General features: G+C 42.8%; 1 protein-coding gene across 1 annotated transcript in view; it reads right to left on the bottom strand.

Moving 5' to 3' along the window:
- Mettl24 (methyltransferase like 24) overlaps nucleotides 1-16245 on the bottom strand; it is a gene marked incomplete at its 5' end in the record, with an annotated part of 113438 nt that overhangs the window by 58917 nt on the left and 38276 nt on the right. Inside the window, 1 exon segment of the mRNA NM_001025038.1 lies at nucleotides 15457-15685. Coding sequence (NP_001020209.1) covers nucleotides 15457-15685 — 229 coding nt within the window.

Genomic DNA, 16245 nt, shown 5'->3' with positions numbered 1-16245 from the left:
AGAAATAAAGAAAGAAATTAAAAACTTTTTTTAGAATTTAATGAAAATGAAGATACAACATACTCAAACTTATGGGACACAATGAAAGCTGTGCTAAGAGGAAAACTCATAGCGCTGAGTGCCTGCAGAAAGAAACAGGAAAGAGCATATGTCAGCAGCTTGACAGCACACCTAAAAGCTCTAGAACAAAAAGAAGCAAATACACCCAGGGGAGGAGTAGAGGCAGGAAATAATCAAACTCAGAGCTGAAATCAACCAAGTAGAAACAAAAAGGACCATAGAAAGAATCAACAGAACCAAAGTTGGTTCTTTGAGAAAATCAACAAGATAGATAAACCCTTAGCCAGACTAACGAGGACACAGAGAGTGTGTCCAAATTAACAAAATCAGAAATGAAAAGGGAGACATAACTACAGATTCGGAGGAAATTCAAAAAATCATCAGATCTTACTATAAAAACCTATATTCAACAAAATTTGAAAATCTTCAGGAAATGGACAATTTCCTGAACAGATACCAGGTATCGAAGTTAAATCAGGAACAGATAAACCAGTTAAACAACCCCCATAACTCCTAGGAAATAGAAGCAGTCATTAAAGGTCTCCCAACCAAAAAGAGCCCAGGTCCAGACGGGTTTAGTGCAGAATTCTATCAAACCTTCATAGAGATCATACCAATATTATCCAAACTATTCCACAAAATTGAAACAGATGGAGCCCTACCGAATTCCTTCTACGAAGCCACAATTACTCTTATACCTAAACCACACAAAGACACAACAAAGAAAGAGAACTTCAGACCAGAATTTCCCTTATGAATATCGACGCAAAAATACTCAATAAAATTCTAGCAAACCGAATTCAAGAGCACATCAAAACAATCATCCACCATGATCAAGTAGGCTTCATCCCAGGCATGCCAGGGATGGTTTAATATACGGAAAACCATCAACGTGATCCATTATATAAACAAACTGAAAGAACAGAACCACATGATCATTTCATTAGATGCTGAGAAAGCATTTGACAAAATTCAACACCCCTTCATGATAAAAGTCCTGGAAAGAATAGGAATTCAAGGCCCATACCTAAACATAGTAAAAGCCATATACAGCAAACCAATTGCTAACATTAAACTAAATGGAGAGAAACTTGAAGCAATCCCACTAAAATCAGGGACTAGACAAGGCTGCCCACTCTCACTCCTACTTATTCAATATAGTTCTTGAAGTTCTAGCCAGAGCAATCAGACAACAAAAGGAGATCAAAAGGGATACAGATCGGAAAAAGAAGAGGTCAAAATATCACTATTTGCAGATGACATGATAGTATATTTAAGTGATCCCAAAAGTTCCACCAGAGAACTACTAAAGCTGATAAACAACTTCAGCAAAGTGGCTGGGTATAAAAATTAACTCAAATAAATCAGTTGCCTTCCTCTATACAAAAGAGAAACAAGCCGAGAAAGAAATTAAGGAAACGACACCCTTCATAATAGACCCAAATAATATAAAGTACCTCAAATTGTGACTTTAACCAAGCAAGTAAAAGATCTGTACAATAAGAACTGAGACACTGAGGAAAGAAATTGAAGAAGACCTCAGAAGATGGAAAGATCTCCCATGCTCATGGATTGGCAGGATTAATATGGTAAAAATGGCCATTTTGCAAAAGCAATCTACAGATTCAATGCAATCCCCATCAAAATACCAATCCAATTCTTCAAAGAGTTAGACAGAACAATTTGCAAATTCATCTGGAATAACAAAAAACCCAGGATAGCTAAAGCTATCCTCAACAATAAAAAGGACTTCAGAGGAATCACACTATCCTGAACTCAAGCAGTATTACAGAGCAATAGTGATAAAAACTGCATGGTATTGGTACAGAGACAGACAGATAGACCAATGGAATAGAATTGAAGACACAGAAATGAACCCACACACCTATGGTCACTTGATTTTTGACAAAGGAGCCAAAACCATCCAATGGAAAAAAGATAGTATTTTCAGCAAATGGTGCTGGTTCAACTGGAGGGCAACATGTAGAAGAATGCAGATCGATCCATGCTTATCACCCTGTACAAAGCTTAAGTCCAAGTGGATCAAGGACCTCCACATCAAACCAGACACACTCAAACTAATAGAAGAAAAACTAGGGAAGCATCTGGAACACATGGGCACTGGAAAAAATTTCCTGAACAAAACACCAATGGCTTACGCTCTAAGATCAAGAATCGACAAATGGGATCTCATAAAACTGCAAAGCTTCTGTAAGGCAAAGAAAGGACACTGTGGTTAGGACAAAACGGCAACCAACAGATTGGGAAAAGATCTTTACCAATCCTACAACAGAATAGAGGGCCTTATTTCCAAAATATACAAAGAACTCAAGTTAGACCGCAGGGAAACAAATAACCCTATTAAAAAATGGGGTTCAGAGCTAAACAAAGAATTCACAGCTGAGGAATGCCGAATGGCTGAAAAACACCTAAAGAAATGTTCAACATCTTTAGTCATGAGGGGAAATGCAAATCAAAACAACCCTGAGATTTCACCTCACACCAGTGCGATTGGCTAAGATCAAAAACTCAGGTGACAGCAGATGCTGGCGAGGATGTGGAGAAAGAGGAACACTCCTCCATTGTTGGTGGGATTGCAGACGAGTAAAACCATTCTGGAAATCAGTCTGGAGGTTCCTCAGAAAATTGGACATTGAACTGCCTGATGATCCAGCTATACCTCTCTTGGGCATATACCCAAAAGATGCCTCAACATATAAAAAAGACACGTGCTCCACTATGTTCATCGCAGCCTTATTTATAATAGCCAGAAGCTGGAAAGAACCCAGATGCCCTTCAACAGAGGAATGGATACAGAAAATGTGGTACATCTACACAATGGAATATTACTCAGCTATCAAAAACAACGACTTTATGAAATTAGAGCGTAGGCAAATGGTTGGAACTGGAAAATATCATCCTGAGTGAGCTAACCCAATCACAGAAAGACATACATGGTATGCACTCATTGATAAGTGGCTATTAGCCCAAATGCTTGAATTACCCTAGATCCCTAGAACAATAAACTCAAGATGGATGATCAAAATGTGAATGCTTCACTCCTTCTTTAAATGGGGAAAAGAGCCCTTGGCAGGGAAGGGAGAGGCAAAGATTAAAACAGAGACTGAAGGAACACCCATTCCAGAGCCTGCCCCACATGTGGCCCATGCATATACAGCCACCCAATTAGACAAGATGGATGAAGCAAAAGAAGTGCAGACCGACAGGAGCCGGTGTAGATCGCTCCTGAGAGACACAGCCAGAATACAGCAAATATAGAGGCGAATGCCAGCAGCAAACCACTGAACTGAGAATAGGTCCCCTATTGAAGGAATCAGAGAAAGAACTGGAAGAGCTTGAAGGGGCTCGAGACCCCAAAAGTACAACAATGTCAAGCAACCAGAGCTTCCAAGGGTTAAGCCACTACCTAAAGACTATACATGGACTGACCCTGGACTCTGACCCCTTAGAGTAGCAATGAATATCCTAGTAAGAGCACCAGTGGAAGGGGAAGCCCTGGGTCCTGCTAAGACTGAACCCACAGTGAACTAGTCTATGGGGGGAGGGCGGCAATGGGGAGGGTTGGGAGGGGGAACACCCATAAGGAAGGGGAGGGGAGGGGGATGTTTGCCCGGAAACCGGGAAAGGGAATAACACTCGAAATGTATATAAGAAATACTCAAGTTAATAAAAAAAAAAAAAAAAAAAAAAAGGCCAAATTAGAATAAAGCCATTGGAATGAAGGGAAAGATGCCCTCAGGGGAGATAAGGAATAAAGGGTATGCAGGTATGATGCAAAGCAGCCAGGCCCATCCCAGGCTGGCACTAACCTGACAGTATTGTCCACATGGTTCTGGGTTTAGAGTCATTAAAGACATTAGCGAAGGTTATGGGACCTTCCTCTGTGGTGAGGGAGAGCAACTAAGGCCTGACAGTAGGTAGCAGGGAAGTACCCGTATGAATGTCGTGAGAGAGCAAGAGGCCATGCAACGTCATGTTTGTGAAGTGAGAACATAAAATTTCAACTGCATTCGAGACCTCAAGGTGTTGGACATTCCAGAGCCTTGCTTATTATCCACCAAGAAGCTGCACACAGGGAGTGGAACAAGCCCAAGAGAAAGACGTATCTCGATTCAGCAAAATTGGAAGGGTAGAGCCATCTAGGTCCTTTGGCATTCGGCGTGGAGCTCCAGGGTGGACGTTTGCCCCATAAATTTGAGTCTTCCATTGGTCCACTATTTCCTCACTATGCTGCCATTCCTTCATTTCACAGTGATAGTGTATATTGTGTGCCATTGTGTGTAGGTAGTATATAATATTACAGGTTACATTTAACAGATTACCTTGAATATCAGAAAAGACTTTTAATTTTGGAATTTTAAATGTTGAGACTACAAGGCTATGGGAACTTTTCATGTTAGAATAAAAGCATCTTGCATTTTAATGTGGCCTCAAGTCTATGGTGGACAGAGGATGAAACAGGTTTGAGTGAGATGTCTCCTATAAATATTGTGAATTGAATGTTTGGTCCTCAGTTGGTATCTGTGAGGACCAACCTCCTTTGGAGGTGTGGCATTTCTGAGAGGGAAGTGTGTCACTGGGGATGGGCTTGAGTTTTCAAAAGATTGCATCATTTTGAGTTCTCTCTCTCTCTCTCTCTCTCTCTCTCTCTCTCTGTCACTCACCCTAGCTCTGTTTTCTGTTTGTGAATTTGAGCTGTATTATTTTAGCTGTTCTTGCTACCTCTACTCTGCCATCATGCATTCTTACCCTTTGGTACTATAAACCCAAATAAACTCTATAGATTGCCTTTGTTATAATTATTGACAATAGAAATATAAGCATAACTAAGATTATATACACTAAAAATTCTTCTCTACACTATTAAGGGTGGAATTTCATGAAGAAAAGCTTTCATACAAGTCTTAGAGATCCTGCTTCTGCTGATCATAATGGAAGTTTGCACTGTTTGCACATTGTCCTTGTGTCAAATTTAGTTTCCAAGCTTAAACTTTATCTAAGACAACATCCTGCCTACAAGCTCACACGTGTAGTTGAAGGTTAGTGAGTGTTCATAACAACTTGAATGACATCTGTTTAATAAAAGAAATGTTACCATTAAAAAAAAAAAAAAGAAAAAATCCACATGATCATCTCATTAGACACTGAGAAAGCCTTTGACAATATTCAACACCCCTTCATGGTAAAAGTCTTGGAAAGATCAGGAATTCACGGCCCATACCTAGACTTCCTAAAAGCAGTGTACAGCAAACCAGTAGCCAACATCAGACTAAATGGAGAGAAACTTGAAGCAATCCCACTAAAATCAGGGACTAGACAAGGCTGTCCACTCTCTCCCCACCTATTCAATATAGTACTTGATGTCCTAGCCACAGCAACTAGACAAAAAAAGGAGGTCAAAGTATACAAATTGGAAGGGAAGAAGTCAAAATATCACTATTTGCAGATGATATGGTAGTGTACTTAAGTGACCCAAAAAGTTCAACCAGAGAACTACTAAACAACTGATAAACAACTTCAGCAAAGTGTCGTGGTGTAAAATTAACTCAAACAAACCAGTAGCCTTCCTCTACTCAAAGTATAAACAGGCTGCAAAAGACATTAGGGAAAGGACACCCTTCACAAAAGTCACAAATAATACAAAATACCTTGGTGTGACTCTAACCAAGCAAGTGAAAGATCTGTATAACAAGAACTTCAAGTCTCTGAAGAAAAAAAATGAAAAAGATCTCAGAAGATGTCAAGATCTCCTATGCTCATGGATTGGCAGGATAAATATAATAAAGATGGCGTTCTTGCTGAAAGCAATGTACAGATTCAATGCAGTCCCATCCAAATTCCAACTCAATTCTTCACAGAGTCAGAGCAATTTGGAAATTCATTTGGAATAACAAAAAAACACAGGATAGCAAAAACTATTCTCAACAATAAAAGACCTTCTGGGGGAATCACCATCCCTTACCTCAAGTTGTATTACAGAGCAATAGTGATAAAAAGCTGCATGGTATTGGTACAGAGACAGACAGGTAAATCAATGGAATAGAATTAAAGACCCAGAAATGACCCCACACACCTATGGTCACTTGATCTTTGACAAGAGAGCTAAAACCATCCAATGGAAAAAAGGACAGCATTTTCAACAAATGGTGCTGGTTCAACTGGAGGTCAGCATGTAGAAGAATGCAGATCAATCCATTCTTATCACCTTGTGCAAAGCTCAAGTCCAAGTGGGTCAAAGACCTGCACATAAATCCAGATACACTCAAACTAATAGAAGAGAAAGTGGGGAAGAGCCTTGAACACACAGGCACAGGGGAAAAATTCCTGAATAGAACACCAATGGTCTATGCTCTAAGATCAAGAATCAACAAATGGAACCTCCTAAAATTGCAAAGCATCTGTAAGGCAAAGGACACTGTCATTAGGACAAAACAGCAACCAAAGATTGGGAAAAAAAATCTTTACCAATCCTACATTCAAGAGGGCTAATATTCAATATATACAAAGAAGTCACTAAGTTAGACTCCAGAGAACCAAATAACCCTATTAAAAATGGGGTACAGAGCTAAACAAAGAATTTTCAGCTGAGGAATATCGAATGGCTGAGAAGTAACTAAAGAAATGTTCAACATCCTTAGTCATCAGGGAAATGCAAATCAAAACAACCCTGAGATTCCACCTCACACCAGTCAGAATGGCTAAGATCAAAAACTCAGGTGACAGGAGATGCTGGCTAGGATGTGGAGAAATAGGAACACTCCTCCATTGTTGGTGGGATTGCAAGCTGGTACAACCACTCTGGAAATCAGTTTGGCAGTTTCTCAGGAAATTGACATATTACTACCTGAGGACCCAGCTAAACTACTCCTAGGCATATACCCAAAAGATGCTCCAACTTATAACAAGGACACATGCTCCACTGTGTTCATAGCAGCCTTATTTATAATAGCCAGAAGCTGGGAAGAATCCAGATGCCCTTCAACAGAGGAATGGATACAGAAAATGTGGTACATCTACACAATGGAGTACTGCTCAGCTATTAAAAACAATGACTTCATGAAATTCTTAGGCAAATGGTAGGAACTAGAAAATATCATCCTGAGTGAGAGTGAGGTAACCCAGTCACTAAAGAACACACATGGTATGCACTGACAAGTGGATATTAGCCCAAAAGCTCAGATTACCCAAGATACAATTCACAGACCTCATGAAGTTCAAGAAGAAGGAAGACCAAAGTGTGGATGCTTCAGTCCTTCTTAGAAGGGGGAATAAAAATATTCACAGGAAGAATATAGAGACAAAGTGTGGAGCAGAGACTGAAGGAAAGGCCATACAGAGACTGTCCCATTTGGGGACCCATCCCATATGGAGCCACCAAACTCAGACACTATTGGGGATGCCAAGAAGTGCATGCTTGACGGGAGCCTGATATAGCTGTCTCCTGAGAGGCTCTGCCAGAGCCTGACATATATAGAGGCGAAAGCTCGCAGGCAACCATTGGACCTAGAACGTGGTCTCCAACGGAGGAGTTATAGAAAGGACTGAAGGAGCTGAAGAGGTTTGCAACCCCATAAGAAGAACAATATCAACCAGACCCCCCCAAAGGTCCCAGGGACTAAGCCACCATCCCAAAAGTACACAGGGATGGACCTATGGCTCCAGATGCATGTCTCAGAGGATGGCCTTGTCCGGCATCAGTGGGAAGAGAGGCTCTGGGCCCTGTCAAGGCTCAATGCTCCAGTGTAGGGGAATGTCAGGGTGGGGAGGTGGGAGGGGATGGGGGGTGGGGAGGGGAGTGGAGGGGGGATGGGGAGGTGGGAGGGAGGGGGTGGGTGGGAGGGGGTGGGTGGGCGGGTGGGAGCAGCACCCTCACAGAAGCAGGGAGATAGCTGGTTTCTGGAGGGGAAACCAGGAAAGGGGATAACATTTGAAATGTAAATTTAAAATATCCAATAAAAGAAAAATGTCAAAAAATATTACCTTTTAAACATGTTTTATTGCTTTTCTTTTTTTTTTTTGGTTTGGTTTTTGTTTGTTTGTTTGTTTGTTTGTTTGTTTGTCTTAAGAAATGTTTGCCTGGGTTACAGAGATGGTTTGCTGGTTTAAAAAACTGGGTGCTCTCCAGAAGATTGCAGGTTTGATTCCCAACATCCCCTGGCAAATCATAATCACCCCCAAATCCAGTTTCAGAAAATCTGACACCTTCTTCTGACTTCCACAGACATGCATACAGGCCAAAACCCATATATGCACAAAAAAATTTTTTTAAAGAAATATTGGCCGATTCCAAGGCCTTAGATATCTCCCAAAATTTCATAATTTTGTCTTCCACGTTTAGGCCTATTTTACTTTAAATTGATGTCTCGAGTTTGTCCTTTCACAATGGGTGATGGTTAATACAGACCCATAACTGGCCAAGGTGTCCATTATAAATAGCTATGAGTGACGAGCTGTGGATAAATCATGACTATTAACCTGCCCTGTATCCAAGGTTCAGGGAACATCATGGACGTGCAGACAGAAACACAAAACCGTAAGAGAAGGAGGGGCGTGAAATGCTGACTTCTGGACACGACATTGCTCTGTGCACACCAACCCACAGCGACTGTGTTTGGCTGCATTACACCCAACCAGTCAAACTTCCAACCCGAGCGAGGGAGGGTTCCCCCAGGCCCTAGGCTTGGTCAACGGCCTACTGAGAGTGGATGGCTGCGGAGGGAGGCAAAACCCACTCTCCTTTGGGGACATGACAGCTGGTAGCTTCTGTGGATGGCTCGCCACCAGGATACCGCTAGTGGAACTCAGGAGACGATCAGAAACAAAGGCATAGGTGGGGAGGGGGCAGTGTAGGAGCACTAGAGGAAGGTGGAGGGTGTGATCAAAACGTATCGTACAAATGTTTTCCCAAACAGATAGCCAATAGTTCTGACATCTTTTGTTGTAAGCACTGTTGAATTACATTAGCATGTTACCAGAACCCATTACATATGTATGTATTGCATATATGTGTTTCTATTTGACTATTCTCTTGACAGTCCAATTATTCTTATCCATTATCTTTAAATCAATATAATACTATTTTGATAGCTACAACTTAAATTGTAGAATCAACTAATGCGAGTCATCAGTCCGCTCTTCTTCAAAACTGGTATATAATATTGGTATATATACATATAATGTATATGTATATAATATATGTTGGGGTGTGTGTGTGTGTGTGTGTGTGTGTGTGTGTGTGTGACAGTTCCCTGTCAGTACATAAAGACTTCCCTGTACTTTTTCACTGGGGCATCGTCAGAGTATCCCCCCCGTGGTTGACAACCCAACCACACAATTCTGCAAACGGGTGATCTTGTTCATATGGACGGCTCCACACGCCTGGGAAGGTGGGAGTATGGAGGCTCACAGGAGCAGTGCAGGTGGTTGGTGGCTTGAGGAAATATTCAGATGCAGTTTGATTTTGCATTTCTCTTAATACGAGCAAGCCTGAGTAATTTTTCATGAGTCCTCTGTGCCTTTTCTGTGAGCTATTTCTCATCCGCTGCTTTCTGTTTTCTTTTTGTTTTTAGTTTATATGTTTCTTCGTTGTTTGTTTGTTTGTTTGTTTTGCAATGGGTCAAATCCAGAGCCTGAGGCATACTTAGTAAGCTATCTAGCACTGCCTGTACATAGCTCTCTACTAATGTCTTTTATCTCATTTTTAAAAATCTCCTAAACCATTTTAATAAACTTTATTTAAAAAATGTAAATAAAAACATTAAATACCCCCAAATGACTAGATGCAAAGTCTCTTCATATCAAAGAACTTTTCCACACAGTCCTCGCAGCCATTCAGAAGCTGACTGTGGAGTAGGAAGGAAGGGAGATTTATTTGATATTCAGGGCCCATATTCTCTCAAAAAGCACACACCGTAGACGAAAATGATGTTCTGGAACGAACAGAAATCTCTCATCTCGGGAAGGCAGAGATTGCTATCCTGCTAGGTCCCAAGAGGACACTGAGCCAGAGGAGTGGTGGCAGGAACCTGACTGACAGGGAGGAAGCCCGGTCACCCAGAGCCATCTGACCAGACAGCACAGCCCCGAGGTGGACATCTGCTCGTGTGGAACAGATTCCAATTAATTCTCAGTGGCATATTTACTCTCTCTGAAGCACAGTATTTACTTTCTACACAATCACCAAGCTAAACTGTTCAGTGCCCCAAGGCAGCAAACAATAATAATAATTCTCTTTCAACCACATCTGAAGGACCAAGTGCCCTTCAGTTTAACACACAGCTTCCATGAACAGCGCTTGCCTGAACTCAGTCACAGTTAGCAATGTCCAAATGAATCTATCCCTGAAAACAAAGAAATATAAACATTTCCTGCACTATTTTCTTAACAGTTACTGAAGACGGTGGGTCGCGGGTTTCAGTTTTATTTCAATTCTTTAAATCCAACAAAAGAGATTAATGACCACAGGCCAGGTTTTCAGCTGGAGACTTCCACGCTGTCGCCTCAGGTCTCATCGACCCACCCCCACCTCCCGAAAGCCACCTTTATTAACGCCATCGCTCTTACAGATGGTCAAACGGAATGCCAGAGAGATCAGGTACTGGTCCTGTACCGGATGCTAGCAAGCTGACGTTTGATCCAAATCGAGATTAAAGCGTTCGCTGAGGTGAGCACCCGGAAGGCATCTTGTCCTGCAATCAGCAGCAAGGTCAAGACTGAAGGACGTAATAAGGAGGCTGCATGCAGGAGAGCCCACCACATCCTCAGGACAACAGTTAGGGGTCATGGGTTATAAATACAGTACAGTGACAGATGATATTGTCATGTTAGATCTTTGTCGTAAGCTTGGTTCGTGGGCTTGGGATGTTTCCCAATAACTGGAGTTGTCAGGGGTGAGCTAATCAGCTGCTTGACTAATGGCTGTCCGAGAAACCCCTTCTCTATGCTCGGCTACAATGGTTGCTAAGGAATCCAGCCAGGGGGGATGATTCCAGGACGATAGAGGAAGGCGTCTGGATGGAGATCTATTCTGCTATCTCCATGGCTCTCACATCTAGTGGGGCTGGGAATGACATTGGTACCATCCCATCAGGGACGGGAGCAACTCTGACTTCAGCTCCCTTTGTCATGATGAGAGCCAGCCATTGGCTAGGTATTGATTGAGTGATTCCTCAGGCCCTTACTCTGGTAGCTCTATCTTGACCATCTATGGTTGCTCAGGGAGCCTCCTGTCAGCCACGGGTACCTGGAAGGGGTTTCCTTCCAACAATATAAATCAACAGTCGGTTTCATGACTAACACCCCAACCACGGCTTTTGCTTTGAAAGAAAAAAAAAGTCAATAAATATATATGAGTCATTCCAGGCACTCTAAATCAACTCTTGAAAATGTTTCGTCAGCCATTGACAGCCTCAGATGATCAGTCACAGCCACTTCAGAAATCACCTCAAACCCTCAGTCAAGTTGGGCATGGATTTCGAATGTGTGGTTGTAGGCAGAAGGCAACGCGGGGGAGCGGCTATGTGGGCTGCCTGCCTCGCACTGGTCTAGCCAGATCCTCCTCCTGCACGACCCTAGCGAGCTGCAACTCTAGGCATTCACAGAGCCTCTTCTAAGTGGTCCTATTGTCCACCTGGCGGTCTTTATTGTGGAGAGAGTGAGTTGAGCTGGTGGCACAAAAAGCAGACAACTGTCTGGGCCACCAGCCTTAGGCTCCCCCAGAAGTAGCAGGAGGACGAAGGATGTGCTCCAGAGAATGGCCCTGAACAGAGCCAGGAGAAGACTGTGAAGGTCTGCAGAAGTGCTTACTGTGGAGAACAGAGACTCGGGAGACTGCAGACCGCAAAGGCAGTAAAGAGACAAGACAATGCAAGGGAGAGACTACGGAAAGCCAAGAGCCGGAAGGAGGACAAGCTCCAGCCACCGCAGCCCAAAGCCATGGAGAGTTGGTGTGGAGGAGTGGCAGAGCCAAGAGCAAAGAGCAGAGGCGCCCAACCCCCGGGCCTCAGAGCGGCTGGCACTCAGAGAGCTTCAGTTTAACAGCCACACTTTCCATCCAAACGTGGCACAAGAACCCTTGGCTGGCTGGGAGCAATAACGATCATAATTTATCATTACCAAGCCGGGATCAACCGGGGAACGCTGAGCTTGTGATAAAGAGTTTGACGCGGGGTGGGGGTGGGGGATGGGGGTAGCGCCACACAATAAAATGAAATAAGGACAGGATCCTCGGGTTTAATCTCCAGTTTCGAAAAATCTATAGATTTTAGTTAACGGCAACCTCCTTTTCGGCACAAGCTGGGCAGTAAATCATCCCCAGCAAGGCCGGATCCAGGTGATATACTCCCTGGCAGACGGGGCTTCTGGGCCACACGGCTTTGCTGACGCAGCTGCTTCTGCGTGGTGCGCTGCAAAGGTTTTTCTTGATTTATGGTTTGAAGTTAAAATCAGCAAAGAGTTTTTACAGCAGCACAAAAGCCATATGCATCTTTCTGTCACTATCTCCAAATACTGCCTGAATTTGGCTCTCACATTTCCTTGCTTGACTAGAAACTAGGTTTGGATGCAGAGAATAAAAGAAGAAAAACAAAAAAAAAAAAAAAAAACAAAAAAAAAACAAATGAACGTGGACATTATTACAAAATTATAGGAGATAGTTTAAAGTCTTTGAAGCATTGTTTGGCTTCTGTTACCACTTCCGGAATCAATGCACAAAGAGGAGGAAGTGCTGGTACGTTCAAGCGCTCTGCTCTGACTCCTTCCCTTGCTTCGGCCATGTCCTATTTATCAATGTCCGCACACACGCAGAGAAACGACAACAGACTGTGCTCTCTGCGGGCCACAGATGAGGTTTCCTTTTATCTGGCATTGTGTAGCCCCTAGAAGTGAGTTTCTAATGAAAGCAATCGCTCACTGGTAGTTTAGCTTTTGTTGTTTCTCTTTGGGAGGACTCACCCAACGCATCTAAGACCTCTTCCATTCCTCAACAATAAATTAAAAACAAAAAACATCAAATACATGCCTGGCAACTCTGAGGCGGAGGCAGATCACTTTCATTGTTATTCTTTTTTTTTAAAGAGAAACAAATCACCACAGGAACAAAGCAACCCTTTAAATCATCTCTCCTCTGCCAGTATCCTTGTAAATGCTTCTGCAATCTCGGGGGCAAAATGTTTCACACAACAGCCCTCTCAGCATAAAGGTTGGCCCACTGCAGCTCCCAGGGCACGAGTAATTCAGGTCTGTGCTTCCTTATCCCTGAACATTCGCTTTACAGCAGTGTGCTGTTACAAGTTATATACACACATCGCTGTCTCAAAGCCTCGTTTTCTCTTCTTGTCTGGCAAATCTTTTGCTTAAACGTTATTGGAAGGCATGCAAAACAGCATTGATTTTAGCGAACCTCCGTTCCCCTATTCAGTCTGGTCTCAGAAAAGTGAGGGTGGACAGCACCAGGAAGTGACACTCACAGAGAGGGACAAGACTCTTCCCTGAACACAAGGAATCTTCGCTCTGTGAATAACCCAGACTTGACATATTAGGGAATCGGTTTGTAATTTTCAGCAGTAAAGAGAGGTAGGTTTTCAAACGTAAGAGTGCCAAAGAGAATAATGTAGAACTCTGAAAAATGCCCCCACTTCTCACGCTTCTTAAAAATTTGGTAGTGCATAGAAAAAAAAATCTGTTCACAGATTTTATTCAAATATTCTAGGTAGGAAGCATGAAGATTCCTGACTGTTGGGTGCTGGGTACTCTCGGCAGCAAAAACAAAGCACAAACCAGTAACTTGTCCCACATCAGAGGAGCAATATATTCTTTAAAGTTGTCCTTGAAGAGGCCCTGACTGTCTGATTAAAGGGAGTGTACGGGCTCGTTTTGGGTCACCTTGACATAGGTCATTTGGAAAGAGGAAACCACGGCTGAGAAGTGTCCCCACCAGATTGGCCTGTGGGCCAGCCTGTGGTGTAACTTCTTTTTTTTTTTTTTTTTTTTTTTTTTTTGGTTCTTTTTTTCGGAGCTGGGGACCGAACCCAGGGCCTTGCGCTTCCTAGGTAAGTGCTCTACCACTGAGCTAAATCCCCAGCCCCGTGGTGTAACTTCTTAATTGACGATTGGTAGTGCCAGAGGGCCCAGACCACTGTGGGTGGGACCATTGCTGGGCTGGTGGTTCTGGGTGCTGTAAGCAAGCAGTCTGAGCAAGCCTTAGAGAACAAACCAGGAATCAGCCTTCCTCCAGCTCCCACCTTCAGGCCCCGCCCTGAGTTCCTGCACTGAGTTCCCCAGAGTGATGAACTATAAGCTGTGAGAGGAAATGAACCCCTCCTCCCCAATTTGTCTTTGGTCATTGTGTTTTATCAAAGCAATAGAAACCCTAACTAAGACGGGGACTTCTTTTTTTACAAAGAAGAGGAGGGAGGGAAGAAAGAAAAGAGGAGAGGAGAAAAGAAAAGAAGAGAAGAGAAGAGAGGAGAGGAGAGGTGGGGAGGGGAGGGGAGGGGAGGGGAGGAAAAACAGATAGTCTTTTGATTAAAGATCAATAAGCCAATTAAAACTTAAAGTTTCCCACACCTTGTCTCACAAATGGAGTCCTATCCTAACATGCTTTAAATTACCTGGCACCTAGGGCTAGGATCCATAGGCTAAAACAGGCTAAAGTCAAGGAGGCCGAAGAGGGCAGTGTCAGTCAGAAGCACTCTGTTAGCATCTCCTTAGACACTTCACTTAGCTAGGCTACAGGATGCTAAAACTTGGGTTCAAGGAACCTTGCTCAAAGAGTGGATTTCTTTACACCATCTATTTTCCATCCTCTAACGTAACCATGTAGATTTTTTTTATTAACTTGAGTATTTCTTATATACATTTCAAGTGTTATTCCCTTTACCATGTAGATTTTAATATGCCTGCTGTCCACTCAGCCTTATAAAGTAGATTTTACTCAAAGCTACATGCGTATTCTACTCTTGAAGAGTCACTGTCTCAAAATAGCAAGCGATTTGAGGACTATTAGACAATATCAGTGTCTTACAAAATATAAACATGAACAGAAAAATGTTTGTGCCATCAGGGCTCAAGCAAGCAGTTTACCTTTCTGGAAATTTTAGAAAAAACTCCAAGGCAGGAGTTGGCTTTGTAGTCTCTTATCACACCTTGACCAAGCCTCCGCATTCCTTAGCAACAAATCCGAGTTCAACGCAAACAGCTCTAGCATTGCCAAGCCATCATGGCTGTAGGTCAACTCTGTAAGTGACACTGGGCGACCAGTGCATTGAAAACCAGGCCTTTGGCTTTCCAGGGTGCCACGTTCTTAGCCTCAGTTTTCGTTTTCTCAAATTGATGGGTTCATTCACGTTAATTAAGAAATCAAATGAGACGTCTTACCTTGTGATGCCCGAATTCATTCAAAATGCTTCCCAGTTTCCTAGTGTTGCTGTACGGCTTCTGAGCAGCCACAGCTGGATGCGGGTCCCGCCAATCAATGGACAAGCGGTGATGCCAGAGGCGCTGGCTCTGCAGAACGTGGGCTGATCTGACACTAGGATCGAAACGATGCACTTCACACCCACCATTGGCCATGCTCACCTCAAAGTGCGTGTCGTCGCTCCCCAGCCTAGAGACCAGAGAAAGGAAAAATATGGTATATACGTGAAATATATGATACAAACACATACACACACACACACATATATATATATACATATAATGAAGCAAGTTGGCAACTCTAATGCCTTCCTAGTGACATCATGCTCTTTGTTTTAAAACACATTGAATGTGCATTCAATGTACTTTACCTATGAATGCTCTACACACACACACACACACACTCATACACACACTCATACACACACATACACACACACACATGCAAACACATACACACAAATACACACATACACGCACACTCATACATACACATACTCATACACACACTCACACACACTCTCACACACATACACACACATACACACACTCATACACATACACACATTCATACACACACTCATACACACACATTCATACACACACACATACTCATACACACACACTTATACACATACTCATACACACACATGCAGTCACACACACACACTCACACACCATTAACTTCTAGAGATTAACATGTTCAGTAGCTTTTCCTGTATCATTTTCAGAATTTTTCTAAGCATGTAC

Source organism: Rattus norvegicus, chromosome 20, assembly GCF_021556685.1.
Source record: "Rattus norvegicus strain SHRSP/BbbUtx chromosome 20, alternate assembly SHRSP_T2T, whole genome shotgun sequence".
In the NCBI taxonomy this organism is placed as follows: Eukaryota; Metazoa; Chordata; class Mammalia; order Rodentia; family Muridae; genus Rattus; species Rattus norvegicus.
This window is presented reverse-complemented; position numbering and strand designations above follow the sequence as displayed.